General features: G+C 39.2%; 1 protein-coding gene across 1 annotated transcript; it reads left to right on the top strand.

The window, feature by feature from the left end:
• Positions 1 to 1,074: 1,074 nt before the first annotated feature.
• LOC129774813 (fork head domain-containing protein FD4-like) lies at positions 1,075 to 3,206 on the top strand. Its single transcript, XM_055778806.1, has one exon. The coding sequence runs from the start codon at positions 1,459 to 1,461 to the stop codon at positions 2,461 to 2,463; it is 1,005 nt and encodes a 334-aa protein (XP_055634781.1). The 5' UTR covers positions 1,075 to 1,458; the 3' UTR covers positions 2,464 to 3,206.
• The last annotated feature ends 16,337 nt before the right edge of the window (positions 3,207 to 19,543 follow it).

Raw genomic sequence — 19,543 nt, 5'->3', positions numbered from 1 at the left:
GTGGCACAACTAGTTCCTCTGCGCTTGTTTTTACTTTTCCATTTTCACTTTTTTATCACATTTCGGCATGATCGGCGAATCCGCACATGACTTTCATCCGGGGTGTGCTGTTGTCCTGCAAACTGTTTGATTTATTTATTGTTGTATATTATTAAATAAATTATCGAACCAGAGGGCGATTTATTTCATCGTTCTACGAACGATGACATTGAATGGCACAAAAGAAAACCTCCGTCCTCTAGCCCCAAATCCTCGTTTGGTCGTCCTTGGAACCGTAGCCCAGAAAGCTTTTCTTCTCCCCATTTTGAGTCCATGACATATTGTTTGTGTATTTTTCGCCGCCCGCTCACTCTCAACGGGGAGTCATACACATCCAAACATTGATTTTCCACCACGGCAAACTATGCGATACCCGAAGCCACGCCCCCATTGTGTGCGTTGAATCGTCGCGAAAGAAGAGAGCAACCGCACGGCCGAAAAGAGACGGAGATCGACGTCATACAAAGGCTAAGGATAAACAAACCGGAGAGTTGTCAGAAAGGGGGAAAAAGAGTAAATATGTACCAAGAATCGATTGTTCCACCGCACGGTTTCTACAAATATTATGAGAGTGGGCTTTTTCCGATCCCTTTTGTGCAAGAATCCGTTCGCGATGGTGGAATACATGTATGTATGCGTAGATCCGTGCCAAGGGAAAGAGAAAGAGAACAAAATTTCCGAGAATCACTGGAAAGGGGAAGCTCTGGAGCAGTGTACACATACTTTGACGAAACATAAAGCACACTCTCCCGCGTGAACGTTTCACAAACACATTACCATTCGCAGAGAGAGCATTTTGCGTGAGCGCACGGTAGCGGAGAGTGCGCTTTGCTCAATCTCAACACGCGCGATGAACATCACGGTCTGCGCGCGGCCGCATGGCAGGGGCCTTCTGTTGAAGCCCACGCCTATTTGTTGTTTTTGCCTCACATTCCGCAGAGGGATTCATGTTTCATGAACGTGTTTCTCCGTCGTTCCTTCTCATTGAGCTTCTTAGTGTTCGGATTTTTTTTTGCCGTGCTTGTTTTGTCTTCGTCGCTGCCACTGCTTAACATATCATTCTACATTTCAACACCTTCGGTTGTTGATTTGATAAAACAGTCTATAACAAACAAGCGAGAGAACGGAACGTGTGCGTTACCAGTGGTGCCGTACACCAAGCAGTCTCGCGTTGAACTCGCGCTGTTTTGTGCTACCGCGTTTCGAGTGCGATCCACTGCTGATTTTTGTGCTTTCGACTTTGACCTAAAGTTTTCATGAATGTATTTCAACACCGGTACTATGAAAGTGCGTGCAAAAATTGGCCGAATAGGTGAAAAGTAATGTGTCGCGAGTAATGATCCCACGGGTAAACACAAAGTTCCTATCAGTTCCAAGAACATTAATTCGAGTGCAAATAGTGACGTTCAGTGTAGCAATATGCCGCGACCATCTCGGGAATCATACGGTGACCAAAAACCACCCTACTCGTACATCTCGCTGACGGCAATGGCTATCTGGAGCTCGCCCGAGAAAATGCTCCCACTAAGTGACATCTACAAGTTCATCACGGACCGTTTTCCCTACTATCGGAAAAACACCCAGCGCTGGCAGAACTCGCTGCGCCACAATCTTAGCTTTAATGACTGTTTCATCAAGGTGCCAAGAAGACCAGATCGACCTGGCAAAGGGGCCTACTGGGCGCTTCATCCCCAAGCATTCGACATGTTCGAGAACGGTAGTCTGCTCCGACGGAGAAAACGCTTCAAGCTACACAAAACCGACAAGGACATTCTGAACGAAGAACTTGCCGCTCTGGCCAACATCAATCGGATATTCCTGGCGCAAAACTCCGGCACGGAAGCGTACTGTCCCACTATGGTGGACCCGATGCATCAGCCAATGCTACACTCGCCTATCGAGCCTCCCTCACCAATATCCGCCGCGGCTCCAGCTTCTCCGATCTCCATCACGGAAACCACAACAACACCTCTGCGGCCAAAGCGATCCTTCACCATCGAAAGTCTCATGTCCCCAGATGGTCGTTCGAGCCCGCTCAAAAGTCAAACACACAAAAAATCTGCCAAAATCTCCCACGACAAACTCAACCTTCTCGACGACAGTCCGCGGATACCGGGGCTACTTCACGTTCCAACGCTCCCGCCGGCAACAACGCTACCCGGAGTAAACATCCCGCCATTCATCCCGTACCCACATCCAGCCTTCAGTGCGTACGACCTGCCGATCCATCCGCTGCTCATGATGGCACCCCTCGGGGCGATTCCTCCCCACTATTTTCACCACACCTCGTACCATAACCTCACGCTGCCGCCAGGCGCCGGTGGTGGCGGTGGCCGGCCCGCTGGAAACACCGGAACCGGTCCCCCCGGAGATACCAGCCCGACTGATTTGAGCCGGCTCGGACACGCACTGCGATCGGTGTGAGGCGGGGGAACTGAGCGTTTGTGTTTGCATACTTGCGAGCGTGTATATTTCTCTGTGACCAATCACTCTAACTTGCGATAGAAGGCTGTTTGTTGTTTACTATTTTGGAGTTTTTGTTTGTAACCAGTAGGTGTCGTTCTTCAGTGTAAGTGATAGCTGATAAGCATTTGTTTCCTCCAATTTTCCCCCGGAGGAGTGACTGTGTAAAACTGTAGTCATATTAGGGTAATTCGAATGCATACATCCTCTCCAATGCATACCGTAAACGTTGTACAGAATAGAAAATAAATCATTTATTTATCGAGCAGCTTTTGAAAAACACGACAAAGAAGGTGTGAAGATGGATTGTTTCTCTCAATAATCCATTTTAACTCTTTGAAAAAAAAAACAGACAAGAACAGATTTTCACTGTGAATTCAAAGCTCGCAATTAGTCGACGAACGACGACATAAGTATATAGATGTGGTACCCCCCGTGTAAGATTATATACAAATATTTAATGCCAATAGCACAATTTAATATTGAAGAAAATATTCGGAAAAATTATATATCGTGTTTGAAAATGTCATCAAAATTGTTTCATTTATTTCCTTTCATCTCGAAGACAAGAATTGCGAATGTTCGGAAGTTGAATTAACATTAATTACTATTTGATAATGCGGTTTCCAAAGTCTCAGATAGTTCCTGTCTCGCACCTCTGGATACAAGGTCAAGTTCAGTCTTGTTATTACGCCGTAAGGAGGGACCCCGACCTGAAAATCGAAAAAATGGAAATTTTTATCAGAATGTTAAATTGTATTTTCTATCGTGTGTAACGGTTTTTCGATTTTATATGAAATATAAATAGTGAAAGCTATTAGAAGTGTAACTTATTCCCGTGGTAATGGTTATTATTATTTATTTTTTTAGAAAAACCTTATGGAAACTATTCAAGTAAAAATGATTTGCTGAAAAACGGGCCATTGATATTTTATTTCACCAACAAATGAGGAAAACAATGTAAGATAAAATTTGTGTGCTGAAAAATCGGTACTATTTTATTCGCCAATGCATGATGAAAACTATGCAAAGAAAAAAATATTGTAAAAAAGGCCATTCTCATTTTATATCACCAACGCTTTGTAAGAACTATGCAAGGCATCATTATTTTTTTCAAAAAATAGGCATTGATATTTCAGATTGCCTATAAATAGTGAATACTCTTGAAAGTAAAATGTATTGTTCCAAAAGTAATATTTCCATTACATATTATCAATACACGGCGATGCATTGATGCAATGGTAGACATTAAAACATCATGTTGCAAATAAACTACACCCATACCTCGCTTTACGGCCTAGATACGTTCCACGAAACTTGGCCGCAAAGCGAAAAGCGTATAAGGAATCATTTATTCTAATACGAATCCATACAAATTCAATCGTATTGGTTCCAAGTTTGTTAAATATGTAACATAATTCATCATTCAAAATGCATTTTTGTCATTTAAACCAAAAATACATACATAAAAAGAACATATATTTGTACTTAAAATAATAACATGGAAGAACTGTTACATTAAATATGTGTCAAAGGTCAAAGGATAAATACATTAGAGTGTCAATGGATGTATGGGAAAAATGAATTTTCAAACGGAACGTTATAACTAAAAATGTTGATTCCCACGAAAAACTACACTATTCAAAATATCAGCTCAATCGGACTTCATTTACAGCAGGGGTTCTCATACTCTTTTGGGCAAGAGACCCCTTTTTTTTAAGTCATACCTTCAACCCCCATAGCCAAATTTCTTTGAAAATCTTTAGCTTTTTGAAATCTTTAGCTTTGTTGAAAGAATAAATTATTTTTTCACGGAGGAGATCTGGCGTAGTGGCGAGTTCAATTCACACTCCCGACATTCTTCCGAAAAATAGAAGTAATGTTGACAAATCAGCCAAAAGTGTTGAACGTCACTATAATACAGAAAAAAAGTTTTCTTATCATATTGAACAAAATAAATAGAGATAAAATTTAGTAAATATCAAGTGTAATGAATAATTATCAATACAAATTACTCACAAGCTATAAAAACATTCAAATCGCAAACTAGGAATTGCATTACCGTGCCAAAATTTCAATAACCAGTTATTCGGTAATGAAAATTTCATTACCGGTAAAACCGGTAAATTACCGATTAAAAAAAACTTTAAAATAAAGTATTTACTTGAAGTACCGGCTTTTATTGATAATCATTATTGAAAGATTTTGTTAATTTTTGCTACTTAGTTTGTTGGTTAAAGTGATACTTAAGGACACAAATAATGCTAATTTTGATGTCTTCTAATCTAGATAGGATCTCATTAACAAAATTTCCAGAAGAGGAAAACGCACATTCAGAGTTCAATGATGTTAGGCACACAGTATGAAGAGCATCGATTACCATTGGCATGTGTTAGCCTCTGATACCCTGTGTTCAAAAACTCTTGTCTTAGGTTTTTCATCAATCCGTTTATGTACGATGAGCTTGAGCTGGACGTACATACCTTTGATTGCCGCAATCTCGTTCAAGTTTTTCCTGATGCTCAACTCTGCCCATGTTTGCATAGGAGACGTAATCACCAACACCATTAGTGTGGGGATTTTGTTGTTTTTTTTGCCTACAAGCGTAACCATGCGATTTTCCAATGAAATAATCTGTCCAGTTGAAGGATATCATCGGCAAAAAGATGGCCTAGGAGATTCTGCGGATTAAAACATATTTTTTCCATTTGGAAAACGCTTGCGGACAATTAATCGTTTCAATGAACATTTGTTCGCACAGCTAGACGTTATCACCAGGTTGCTCTGTCTGTTGCGTTAGTATTTACATTTTCGATAAAAGTCAAAACGTCTCTGTCGGTAGTTTCAGTTGTTATCGTATAAATTCAAGAATGTTTGGAAGAAATTTAGTGAAATTGCTGGAAAAGGTGCTCTGGATTTGTTGCGAGTCTATGGTAGTACTTTTTTCATGAATACTCTGGGATATGATAAGAACAGCAGGTTCGTGTTTTTTCAATTAATTGAATTTGTAAAGGCAATCTGCAATGTTGGTAATTTTAGCAACATGATTTACCGATATTACGATCAATCGCATAAAGATGGAGGAGTGACTTACACCAACGGTATGAGTAAATGCTGAGTATGTGGAATAATTCGATGTCGAATCCGAGGAGTTATAATACTATGAACCAATAGTATTTTAATTTTACTACTGATCTGATTGTTTCATTATCTACTTGAAGATTCAAATGCAGAAATTCAGGTAATTATAACATTAAAAAACATAATTGCTTCTCTTTGTTCATCACACTGCAGTGTACAGAAAATAGTAATTATATGAGCAGTGTTTCAATGGTTTCTTATATTCATCTATTAGGAAACACTAAGTAGTAATCCACTATGACAGGCATGTTTGGACTCTACAAAGAATGTGATTCACATGATTTTGTCGCTTACGTCTCCTTCACAAAGATGGGTAGTAACTGTTCTGCAGGTTCTGCATCTTCCAGTGGATTTTTTTCCCTCCCGTTGTCCAATTACTGAATCAATACCATAAAGCTCAAATTTCATCATATCACGAACTTTTTCAAACGCCTGCTTGATCAATGCAGACCGTGACGTTTGATAGAAGACGCCGTAGTCATGATTAATTCCGAAGTCATTATAACAAATCTGTATATACGGATTTTTTTTTTGCAATCATTTCAATCAGGGCTTCAACTGCTTCGAAATTTCTGATGATTGTTCCGATAGCTGTTCTATCATAAATTGCAATCTGACATCAACTTCATAAAGGGCGCAGTTCTTCCAGCATAGCAGTTCAACAGCGACCAAAAGTGGTTCGAGAGCATCGACCAATTTTTTTTATCGTTGTCAGTCCTTCATCGCTAAAGCTTATCCTGTATTTCGTTTTCAGATCGAGCAGCGATTTTTTTTAAACTGAGGTTCGGAAGTCCTAGAATCGGCTCAACACTGCCGGTTGTGTTTTCTCGATCTTATTTTGATTCTCGAGTAATATTTCGAAGTAGCATAAAGGAAAATATTATTTATGGTGTAAAAATGAAAATTACCGAAATTACCGATTATTGATTGTAAAATTATCGGTAATTCGGTAATGAAAAAATGACCCGGTATTACCGATAAAACTGGTAACGGTAAAACCGGTTAACAATCCCTATCGCAAACCAATCTATCCACAACGGTTCAATATTAGTTTATTAAAGCCTTGAATCTCCGGGTTCGTTGATTTTCAAATAGTTCCTGGTTTCGCGTTGTTTGTAACCATAATGAAACCTTTTTCGTCAAAGTATGATGATGGAAAAACGAGAATATATTTTTCAGCAATGTCTCACATCGCAGGATACTGTTTTTCAATGTTTCGTTATAACTAGAACATATGACAACCTTGGCTGTACTCCTGCTTGAACTCCTCATCTGTGCTTATGATAATCAAATTCTCTTGCATTATCACATTGGCTCATTCCATGGATGCGATATAGTACTGCTTTATTATCCATTGGGGAATTTGAAAATTTTGAAGATCTAAAAACATTTTAGTAAAATCCTTGTGTAATGCGTCCAAGTGAGTGACATATAATATTAGGCTGTCAAAAAAGTCCTGCGGTATTTTTTTTGAATTTTCATTTGTTCATAAAATTAGTTACAATCATCTGTTTTAAGCCAAATATGCGCCGTTTTGTTCGATGACTTGTTCCCAACGAGATGCCAACTTCATAATACCCCTATTATAGAAGCTCGCTTCCTTATTGGCAAAAAACTCGGATAGCCAATTTTCACAGGCCTCTTTTGTGGCTAACTTCTGACTACCTAGCTCGTTCGCCATGGACAAAAACGGGTGGTAGTCACTTGGTGCAAGGTCCGGACTATATGGCGGATGCAAAAGAACCTCCCATCCGAGCTCCCGGAGCTTCTGGCGCGTCACCAAAGAAGTGTGTGGCCTGGCGTTGTCCTGATGGAAGACAATGCGGCCTCTGTTTATCAAAGATGGCCTCTTCTTCATGAGTGCTACCTTCAAGCGGTCCAGTTGTTGGCAGTACAGGTCCGAATTGAGCGTTTGGCCATAGGGAAGCAGCTCATAATAGATTATTCCTTGACAATCCCACCAAACACACAACAGAACCTTCCTGGCCGGTAATGAGGGCTTGGACACCGTCTGAGCCGCTTCAGCGGGCTTCGACCACGACCGTTTGCGCTTCACGTTGTCGTAAGTGACCCACTTTTCTTCGCCAGTCACCATCCGCTTCAGAAACGGGTCGATTTTGTTGCGATGCAGCAGCGATTCACATGCGTCGATACGGTCAAAGATGTTTTTTTGCGTCAACGTGTGTGGCACCCATACACCGAGCTTCTTTGTGAATCCAAGCTTCTTCAAATGGTTAATAACGGTTTGATGACTTATCCTCAGCTCTTGGCCGATGCTACGGCTGCTACTATGCCGGTCTTTCTCGGCTAATTCAGCGATTTTGTCGCAATTTTCGACGACAGGCCTTCCCGAGCGTGGCGCATCTTCGACGACCTCTACAACAGAACGAAAACGTTGAAACCATCGTTGTGCGGTGGAAATGGAAACTGTATCGGGTCCATAAACTACACAAATTATATTGGCAGCTTGAGATGCATTTTTGCCTTTGTCATAGTAGTACTGTAAAATATGTCGGATTTTCTCTTTATTTTGCTCCATATTTGCGACACTATAACTCACGAACGACTTATGGGGGTATTCTAGTGTAGAGACACGAATTTCGGACGTTTTTTCGAACTCCGTAAAAATAAAACAAAGAATATTTTTACTATCTATTATATCATTATTCGTTTATCTATCTTTCAACAATAAAACAAAAATAGGACGGAAAAAAAATATTCATAATTAGAATAGTTACATGCTGGTGAAGTGAGGGTGTTCAAAAAAAAGTTGTGCCATGGCGTACACGATTCCAGTCCTTCTGGTTATCTGAAACAAAAAAATCGAACAGATTCTGAATCAGTAAAGATGTCGCTATGGCATGAACCTCGGACAAGTCAAAAACATGGGTTTTAACAAAATGGCGGCCGTTTGAAAACAAAAATGCTGTTTAAAACGTTTTTTTTTGCGTTTACCGATTTTTTAAAAATAGTAAAATTAAAAAGTTATAATTTTTTATTGGTTCATGCGATAGAGAGATGTATGCAGATTATTTTCATATAAATTTGACATAAATCGGTTCAGTAGAACTTGAGATATCGTGTACGCCAGTTAGAAAAAAACTAGTTCCGAGAGAAACGCGTTTGAAGTTCATTGTGATGGCCGTAACAGGTTAGATACCACATCACTAAGATGGCTCTAACTAGGTAAATAATAGGATTTTCGATAAGTCCTTTCTAGAGTATATTCTTGAATGCCTAAACTACAGAAATATGGTAAAAAAAAAATTTCGATTTTTTCAGATTTCTAGACTAGAATACCCCCTTAACCAAACAAAACACTCTCTCAATACTCTCTTTTGCTTAAATTTTGTTTTGAAGTTTTGTCAGAAGGACCGATATTATTGAAATTGTTGCAATCAAGTTTAAATCGTCACCCTGCAGCTGAAACACAAATTCAAAAAAGCTGATAATCTTGCTATGCAAGAGACTCTTGCTCTCGAAATCCAGCGTGTAGAAGTAACCGAGAGTAAAGATTTCGTCGTTTTTCTCATATAGCTGAGCAAATAATCGAGTGTTCAAAGAATTGCTTCGAAGGTTTTTGATAGCACTCATAACATATAGTAAAAACTGATGCGACCTAGGGCTCAGATTTTTGCTACTGAATGCTGTCTGTGAATCAGGCAGTGAATGGCCAGCACCTTACGCAGTTGTAACTTAGAGTGAACTGTAAAGCCACGATGACGACCAACCATTGATGGTGCACCATCAGTCTCAATGTTCTTCGATTGGAATAGCTTTTTCGGTACAAAAAACCGATCGATTCTCCTCTGATATCATATAGGTAGCAAATATATTGAACATACCCTAACAACAGAGCTTCATGGGTATTGTAGACTCGTCCAGCTGGAGAGAAAATCTGTTGGTCTATAATAATTGAATAAGATTTTTCCATCATTGCGACCCATCTCAAGTTTCTTGAAATGAAAAAGAAGTTATGCCATGCACATAGATGATCAAGCATTTTGTAAATTCTTTTTCAATCACTTTGTTCACTTCATTTTGCTATGTAAATACCTTGCAATCTCTTGAATTAAATTAGAAGTTGAGTACATTATCATTGAAGTTCCAACGTATATCAGAACGCATATTAAAATACAACCTAAGAGCAAGTTTGTTATACAGTAAAATATCATGAGCATGTTTGGACAATTTGATGATGACTTCCTACGTGTTAAAACGCGTATATGTTTAAAATACAGAGAAATGTTAAACACGCCTGAAGGACTCGTACGCTGAAACACATTACCTTGCACAGACCTGTTCAGGTTTTTTTACTAGCCGAATTTTTCTTTGTTCTATATATCTATATATATATATATATATATATATATATATATATATATATATATATATATATATATATATATATATATATATATATATATATATAAATATATATATATATATATACATATATATATATATATATATATATATATATATATATATATATATATATATATATATATATATATATATATATATATATAGAATTACAGATTTTCTGCAAAAATACAGAATTTAAAGATATTTTTTTCAAATTCAAATTTAAATGTTAAATTAATTACAGTTCATTTTATCTGTCTACCTTCTTACTTATAAGCTTTGTTTTTTTATCGTTGAGTCATGAAGCTATGTACCTTGATTTATGAAAATGTTGAACCATATGAAATGCCACCACACTTCTCCATTCCTGCTAAGGATGTTTTTGGGACACTTTTTGATAATTCCACATTCATCAGCGTGTTTTGAGTAAATATTCTTGCTTCACAATGCCAACAAAACAAAGTTCTGATATCGGTTGTCTTCCACAATGATAGGCTCTATTTTGAAAGCAAAGTAGTGTGTATCGGCTCAAGGAGGAGCGTCAAGGATGAAATTGACGGAAAATTTAAGAAAAGCAAATGAAATTATGAGAAATTTTTTTATGAGTTATTTTGTTGTTTAGATACGACTTAAGCAAACCATAAATAAGAACAATAAATGCAAAATGAAAATAAACCTTTCTTTCCATTTTATTCGTTAATTTTTTGATACAAATAATTTTTTTTTTTGCTAAAAATACAGATGTACAGATTTTTTTCAGAAAATTTTACAGGATCAAATGTGGCAACCCTGGTCATTCTTATAACAGGGTGGTTCACGTAACACAACTTGTGAAGCCTCTTAAATATTTCAAATAAGAACTTGTGTTATTTTATAGGGGTCGATATTCAGACCCCGTCGACCCCCAAAATCAATTTTTGTTTCTGTCGACCCCTGGGAAACCGAAATCGACCCATGGGTGTCGATATCGACCACTTTGAGAAACCCTGATTTGTAGTATCGCACAGTCGTCAATATTTGATTTTTTTTTAAACCGAAAAAACACACAAGTACAAGTTTTTCTCAGGGTCAAAGTCAAAAAAAAATTCGTGCATTTTGAAGACATTTGACATCAACATTTATTTTTGTAAACCCCGATTTCATGCCGTTATAGCGAAACATTTTAAGTCGTAAATCAAAAACATGCCTTAATTGAAGAGGGCCGTTATAGCGAAAAGTCGTATAAAGAGCCGCCGTATAACGAGGTATGTGTGTATTGAAAGGTATTCTTGGAAATCGTTAATTTTCGTTTCATATGCCTTTGCATGACGAAAACTATGCAATATGAAACCGACTCTCTGAAAGATGGGCATTTATATTTCATATTCAATCCCCATATGAAATAAAAAGTGAAGACTATTAATGCATTCTTCAAAAAATTATATTTCGAGTGAATTCGGTATAAGAGATGGTCCCACCTCATTCCCCTACAAAGGTTTGAGCTGGACGAGTTATCTTATTGATAATAATTGAGTTACTGTATTTCTTTATTACATCATACTAACAAGTGAGCACATTAAATTGAAATGAAAACGGACTGGTTTTCCCGCAGACATAGATTACTAATCGAAAGAACAATTTAAGCCTTATCTAAAGTATTAAGTCCATGGCATGTCGAGAGAATTTCCTACCCGGGAAGACCCTAGACCGATCGGAAATTGAACCCAATGCCTATGTCAGTATTAGCCATGAATTTACAAAGGAAATCCCGCTTTATCAGATCCCCGGCCACGGCATGCAATTGCGATCGTTTCCAAGCTCTAGTAGCTGAGCAAACCCAAGCCTAATTCTAGCCGATACTTCAGGCCCATTACTTTACATATCCCAAGGCATGTCAAGAAAATTTCCAACCCGAAAAAATCCTTGACCGATCAGGAATTGAACCCAATACCTATATCAGCATTAGCCTTGAATTTACAAAGAAATTCCCGCTTCACTGGATACCCTACAACGGTCTGTTAATCGTTTTCGAGACCAGATAGCTGAGCAAACCTAAGCCTAATTCCAGCCGATACTTCAGGCCCTACATTCAACCTGGGGTATAAACGTGTCAACCTGAATCTGCAATGAGATCCGCTACAACACAGAAAAGTCTTGATATAATTATCTGTTGAAAAGATGAATTTACAAGTATTCCGATTGAGCTATGCCCAGCTTACCTCAGGTTTCCATATTAAACCCATTTGAATACTTTCATTAAAAAAATAATTGTTTTTGCATATGTTCTATCTCAAGTTGTCTATGTTTGCTAACGCGCGCGGGCTCAAGCTATTGAAGATTTCACAAGTATTGTTTAAAATGATGCCTACAGGTAAAGGAAAAAAATAACCATCATCATTATAGTCTAAAGATAAGAAAATACGAATATCCGTTAAAACTTCGTCATCTTACATACTAACATTGATTATATGCAGGGTCAAAAATCTAAATCATGCTTCAAAAACTCTTTACAAATACTACGGAATATTCGAAGGCTTGTTGCTGTCTTTGCTTCATTTGGTAATGTGTTATACAGGCGATATCCTTAATAAAAAAGTTAGTTTTGGGTACATAACATTCGAAAGTTCATGGTTCTGAGGTCACTTGCTTGTCTTGTATTATATCGGTGCATATCTCTATATGAAATGGTATTTTCATTTATATTATCAATGCGTGGTGGAAACAAGGCGGAATAAAATGAAATGCAAAATGGACTTTGAAATTTCATATCATATACTGAAAGCAAATGAAAGTACAATGTCTTCTAGAGTATATTAGAGCTTGAGCATGGGTAGACTGTACACTCCGTAGTTGCCAGGCCCTGTTTGGCACGTTCCCTGATATCCGGACAAGCACTTATATAGCTTGATTTTTTCGAAATAAATCTGATAATTCCTGATTTATACTTCGGAACAAAAATCAAACCCTTTACGTTTTACAATTATTGATTCAATTGATGGATATCAAAGCTTTGCTGGTTGGACACTACCATAAAGTTCTTGTTTGATAGCACTGTCGTTCCTAGAAGAACATGGCCGTCCCAAGGTAGGATTATTTGCATTAAAATATTAGGTTGGATTTAAATATTAGGTTGAGTAAAACGTTATCCATTATTTTCTCGGTAGCTGGCTTAAGTGATCAATATCTCGCGTAATATATATCATAGAATTTCAAGTTTAAGCTCGTTGTTAAAGTGGCATTTAACACTAAACTTTTTTTTTTGCTATTTGTTGTTTGTTCCATTCAGTGGTGAGTTACAGAATGGTAACAATGGAGGTCAACAAAAAAAATCAGGGGGCCTCCGGCCTCCGTAGCCACATTGGTTGCGCGTTCGCTTAGTAAGCGATCGATCGTGAGTTCGAAACTCAGGGCCCTCATTGACCATCTTTGTGTTGTTACAGAATAACTACGTCCACGCAACAATCATCAGCGATGGAGATCGATCCACGGTCGAAATATGATCGATTCATCCATACAACTGCTCTGCTCTGCAAGACACATCGGGCTGCTGTTCTATAAATAACTCAACAATGATCAATCAACTGTCTCCGCTGTCCGGTCTAACTGGATAATGGGAGAACAGATAGAAAACTGTTACGCCTAAATGGCTGCTACTGTGTAAATGTGTGTACCATATGGAATGATGGTATAGAAGGGAATACTCTAACGCCGAAAAATGGCAACTGTGTAATGTGCTAATTATAGATATGATAAATATGTGACATGTACACGATTAAAATTCGACTCTGTTACAGCTAAAATGCCAATGAGCCTGAAATAAATAAATGGGACAAAAAAAAAACAAAAAAAAAATCGGTACATTTTACACTTTTTCTTTTATAGAGGCAAAAATGCAAGCTAGGCCGCTGAAATTGTGAATGGCGTTTATGGTGCCGATACTGCAACGTGTAAAATACGTGCAATTTAATTTATTTCTAAATATTTAAAAAAAAAAATTTTTTTAAATTTCTTTCAGTGCAACACACTAAGCTAGCTAGCGATTGACCAGAAACGTCCAGAATTGGCCAACAGAAGAGGCGTTCTGTTACATCACAAGGTCTCGCAAGGCCACACAATTCCGAGAGCTTGATTGAGATGTTTTAATGCATCCACCATATAGTCCAGACCTGGCACCAAGCGTTTACCACCTTTTTCTCGCATTGCAAAATTTCCAGAGTGATTAAAAAAATTGCGATCAAGAGAACATTGTAAAAATCTATTACCAGAGTTTTTCGCCAATAATGACTGTTGTTTCTTCTCCTGGTTCGTTGGTTGAAAATAAAAGGCAGGAACAATTTTTCACAAAGGTCTTGAATTCGTATATTTCTTCTTGCATTGACTGGACAGAAAACCAAACTAGACCGTTCTCTTGAAACGCTTTTACTAGAATAATAAGTAACTATGCAACTGTGTTGCTTTGAACATGCTACATTACCGGCCCCCTTGAACTAGCTTCAATAATTAAATTTTACAATAAAATATAGATGCTTTTTACTTCAAATTCAAAATCTATGGAAGCACTGAAGTCCTCGTTGATTGTTGATCCATCTCATCGAAGGGTAGAGGGCAAATTCGATTGACTGCCCGTTTATATACTCCTGTCGCCGTCTTCACTGTTACTACTCGAACCACACCGTCCGAACCTGGATACAATCCGGATTTCTCGCCAATGGCCAACAGAGTGATGGTAGGTTGTCCTCGCGTACCACGGCGATGCTTCCGTATGATATTGCTTGCTCCATCGCTGCCAATAACGCTGGAACATTTGCTGTGTTTCTTGGTAGTGGTCAAGGCGGTTTGTGGGTATTGATATGACATTAAGATCAGGGAGGGCTTTCATGGCTGAGCCAATCAAAAAATGCGCCGGGGTTAGCGCTTCAAATTCTGTGGGGTCATCAGATAAGGGAGACAAGGGACGTGAGTTCAATGTAGCGGTTATCTGAACTAGTAAGGTGGTGAAGTGGTCGTAACTTAGCTGCTGGAGATCGATCTCTTTCTTCAGTGCAGTAAAACGGGACGCACAGCGACTTCCCATAATCCTCTAAAGTTGGGAGCGCGAGGTGCAATAAATTTCCATACGATTCCTTGCTGACAAAGCTCGTTTCGAATGGCGTTACAATTAATCTGGTTATTCATCAGTTCATAAAGTTCTTTGAGCTCATTGCGGGTCCCAGAAAATGTTTGCGCATTATCAGAATGTATTTCTGCAGGTAATCCACGGTAGCCTATGAGTCTTCGCAAAACGAAAACTGGGAGTGGATAAATCGCTAGCCACCTCGAGATGCATTGCCTTTGTCGAAAAGCACACGAATAATGCAATATACACTTTTGTTGGAGCTGCGTTTCAGCGTGCCGTTTTCAAATAAAAAGGTCCACAATAATCAACGCCAATCATTAAGAATGATCGTCCTGGGCGTACGCGACCAGTTGGTAACTGTCCCATGGGCTGCTGAATGGGCGTTGGATTGATCCGGAAACAACGAATGCATTTTCGAAGTACTGTGTGAACAGCCCGCTTACCATGTATGGGCCAAAATTCTTGTCGACAGCGTGAGTTGGGGGCCACTGTGGAAGTTCTGATAATAAAAGAATTATATAACGAGATCCGTAAAAGGATGATGGTTGGGTAAAACAGCGAGATGTTTAACCATGTAGCTTTCATTGGAAAAACGAAGACGTCCACCAACTCTGAGGATTCCTTGATTATCCATAAATGGAAATAATCTATTTAGGTTAGATTTGCGGTCTACTCGTTGCTGTTGTTTCAATGACTTGAGATCAGTCGGGAATTTTTCTGCCTGTGCGATCCGAGTCAACGCCATCTTCGCTGATTGTATCTCATCAGGAAACAGAGTAGTTGAAACTTTCCTATCATTCGGGTTTCGACAATTATAAATAAATCGAAGGCAATAAGCGACAATTCTTAACAGAGGAGGTAATGAAGAACGCAAACTGAATAGCTCATTGGGAGGTTCCGCTGCTGTAACTTTGTGAATAACCTTACGAAGTTCCAAATGCTCTTCGAGAATACTGCAATCTTCAGGTGAATTGGGCCACGTATCTTCATTATTCCTCAGCCATGGTGGTCCTTGTTTCCACAAATGACTGTGTAGAAAATCATCGATGGTCATTCCGCGTGAAACCAAATCAGCCGGATTTTCTTTTCCAGCAACATGTCCCCAAGAATGTGAGTAAGTGGAAGTTTGAATTACTGATACTTTGTTGGCTACAAATGTTTGTAATGAGTTTGGAGGAATTCGCAGCCAGTGTAGCACAATCGTACTATCGGACCAAAAATACGAGCGCACACTTTCCAATGAGATAGCCTTTATTACTTTTGAGTGCAAAAGAGCAGCTTCCTTGGCAGCGCAAAGTTCAAGTCGTGGTAAAGTATGTCTTTTGAGCGGAGCGACACGTGACTTTGATGATAATAATTCGATCCTGACATTTCCGGTTGTATCTGTTGTGCGTACATACAGGCAAGTACCGTAGGCTACGATAGAAGCATCAGCGAAACAGTGAAATTGTATATCAACCCAATTTGAAACAAACGCAAATCGTAGAATCTTCAATTTCGAGATTTAGGCCATATGTGAGTAGAATGTTTTCCATTTCCTTTCGATTTCGACTGGGACAGGCATGTCCCATTCTGAGTTGAGCAAAGCGAGCTCTTGCATCAGTTTTTTCGCAACGATAATAACTGGTGAAATCAATCCCAGCGGATCAAAAAGTTTGGCGATAGACGATAAAATGCTTCTTCTAGTCCATGCTTGCTCGCTTGCGACTTACATCGAATGACACTGTTAAGTTTGTGCCAAGTTGTTCTGTCGGGATGCCAACTAGAACTTCTGGCTTATTGGAGTAAAGTAAAGTAAATCCGCCTTTCTTCATTAGTATTCCAAGGACTTTCTGGAGCTGGATGGCTTCGTCTATTCCGGATGCTCCACCAATATAATCATCAACGTAAAAATCATTTAATATAGCGTTAGTAGCTTCCGGGTATGTTGATCCTTCATCTGCTGCAAGTTGATGTAAAGTACGGATCGCTAAAAATGATGAAGGTGTCAAGCCATATGTCACCGTTGATAGTTCAAAAACTCGTATGGGTTCCATCAATGAGAATCTATAAAAATGCGCTGCAATCCGGTGTCATCAACGTGTACTAATACTTGTCGGTACATTTTCTCCACGTCGCTAACAAGTGCTACTTCATGTTTCCGAAATCTTAGAAGTAGACTGAGGAGTGCATCCTGTATTATAGGCCCCTTCAAGAGTGCGTCGTTTAATGAAAAACCACTATCTGTGTTGGCTGAGCCATCAAAAACTACGCGCACCTTTGTCGTCGTACTGCATTCTTTGAATACCGCATGGTGCGGCAAATAATGAAACTTTTTAGTACATGTTTCCATTGCTTCCTTCTGAAGCTCCTCTCTTGTTATCTCTTTCATGTGCCCAAGATCCAAATAATCTTGCATGAATGCATTGTATTGCGAACGTATATCCGGATTCCGTTCCAATTGCTTTTCCATTTTTTGCAAACGTGTTAAAGCCATTGCGCGAGATTTGCCCACCATATGAATGAAATTAATATACTTCGGCAGACGTACGACGTACCGACTTTTTCTGTACGGCTGAATGTTTTCAGAAAGTGGTTCTCACTATCTTATTCCTCTTTTGACCAAGTCGCAAGTCGTTCCCCATTATTTTCGATCTCCCAAAACTTCTGTAACTGTATATTCAAGTTGTCCGACGCTGTCGCCAAACAGCAGTTAACCACGTTACTTCGGGCATCAGAAACCTTCCCTGTAACGATCCAACCGAATGCTGAATTGATTAGCATAGGCAGCTCTGGTCCCAACGTAATCCGTTTCATCTCTTTCTCGTACAATATTCGATCAAAGTGCTCTGCTCCAATGAGAAGATCGATCCAACTACTAACGTTGAAATTCGGATCAGCCAACTGAATACCATTTGGAATCTTCCAATGTGCCACCGGTATATGTGCCGATGGCTGTTCCTACGTAACCTTTTGGAGAACCAGAAATTCCATCCTCATTGAAAAATCCTGTACCCTTGAACTGATAGTACTGGTAACCAAGAATCTCGCTCGTGTTTCCGAGTGACTAATACCACTAATCGGTACGTTTATCGAACGTCGCTTCAGGCCAAGTATCTGACGTAGTCGTTCGCTCATAATGTTTGCTTGCGAACCGCTGTCAAGCAATGCTCGTGCCAACTGTTTCCCTCCGTATTGGTCCCGGTTCCTACGTTGTATGATCCAACAGTTCCTTGATCGTCAATTTCTTCTTCCTCGTACTCAGATTTAACCTCGTTAGTTGCCAAATTTGTTGCTAACGTCTTGTCGTTATGTTCATTTTCCCATTTGCCAACCGGTTTGTTATTATTTTCGATACCGCCATTGTTCGAAAATAAATCCTGGATAAATCAACGAATTAAGCTTCTTCCCACAATCTCGACAGCTGAATTTCGAGCTGCAATCACGCACCCAATGCCCAGACTTTAAGCAATTGCTGCATAATCGTTCACTGTTCACGAACTGCAACTTCTCCTCCAGTGTAAACCCCATGAATTTGCTACATCGTCCTAGTATATGCGAATCCCCACAACAACAGCAGACTAAACCTTTCTTGTCATTGTCGGTAGCGGAATGAACTACGACCCTTGGACGTCTAACTTCCAGCTTCTGGAACAAATTGCCTTTCACCTCGACGTTCGAGGAAACAGCTTCCAACACCCTTGTCCGCTTCTCCAGAAAAGTCACCAATATCGTGAATGTCGGATCCTTCTTTGAAGCCGCATGATCCTCCCACAGCTGAAGCGTTTTCACATCCAATTTGGAGCACATCCAGTGCACTATCATTGCACCCCAATGTTCAGTCTTCTCCCCTAGCTGATCCAGAATCTTTAACCTTTGTTCAAATTCGTCGACCAGAATATGGATCGCAACAACATAATTTTGTTTTTTCATATTTCTAAAGGTTCTGAATCAGAAATTGACGAAAATGTGTGCTTACACCATGAAAGAAGGTATCATGTTTGACATCCTGTTTGTAACACGTGAGCGGTAAAATGATAGATTTGATCCGACACAGTCAATTAATGGGAGCCCAAACTTCAAATTGAATTATCTCAAAATAATGTTTTAGGCACTTGGTTCGTATTGACAGAACCCCGACCATATATTTGACAGAATGTATATGCATTTTCTTCTAGCTAGTACTTTTTTCCAAATTTTGAAATGAATCTCTTGCTGTGTATAAAATGTTCGTCTTCGCTCTTAGCCCTGCATCCAACGAGACCTTCCATCGCATCCTAACTCCTATCAGACCGCTGCCCACCGATCGCGAACACTCGGACCGAGATCAAAAGATATCGCTGCGATCGCATTAACCGATGAGAACACTCAGCATGTGTGTTTTATTAAAGAACATCATCCGAATTGCCGCGTCATCCTGGCGAGTGTCTATTTGATTGTGTTAGCTTTTAGAAGCGC

This window comes from Toxorhynchites rutilus, chromosome 1, assembly GCF_029784135.1.
Source record: "Toxorhynchites rutilus septentrionalis strain SRP chromosome 1, ASM2978413v1, whole genome shotgun sequence".
Taxonomy (NCBI): domain Eukaryota; kingdom Metazoa; phylum Arthropoda; class Insecta; order Diptera; family Culicidae; genus Toxorhynchites; species Toxorhynchites rutilus.
This window is presented reverse-complemented; position numbering and strand designations above follow the sequence as displayed.

What these genes read in the sequence shown, in the direction of transcription:
- LOC129774813 (XM_055778806.1), top strand. Translation starts at nt 1,459, where the DNA reads ATGCCGCGACCATCTCGGGAATCATACGGTGACCAAAAACCACCCTAC.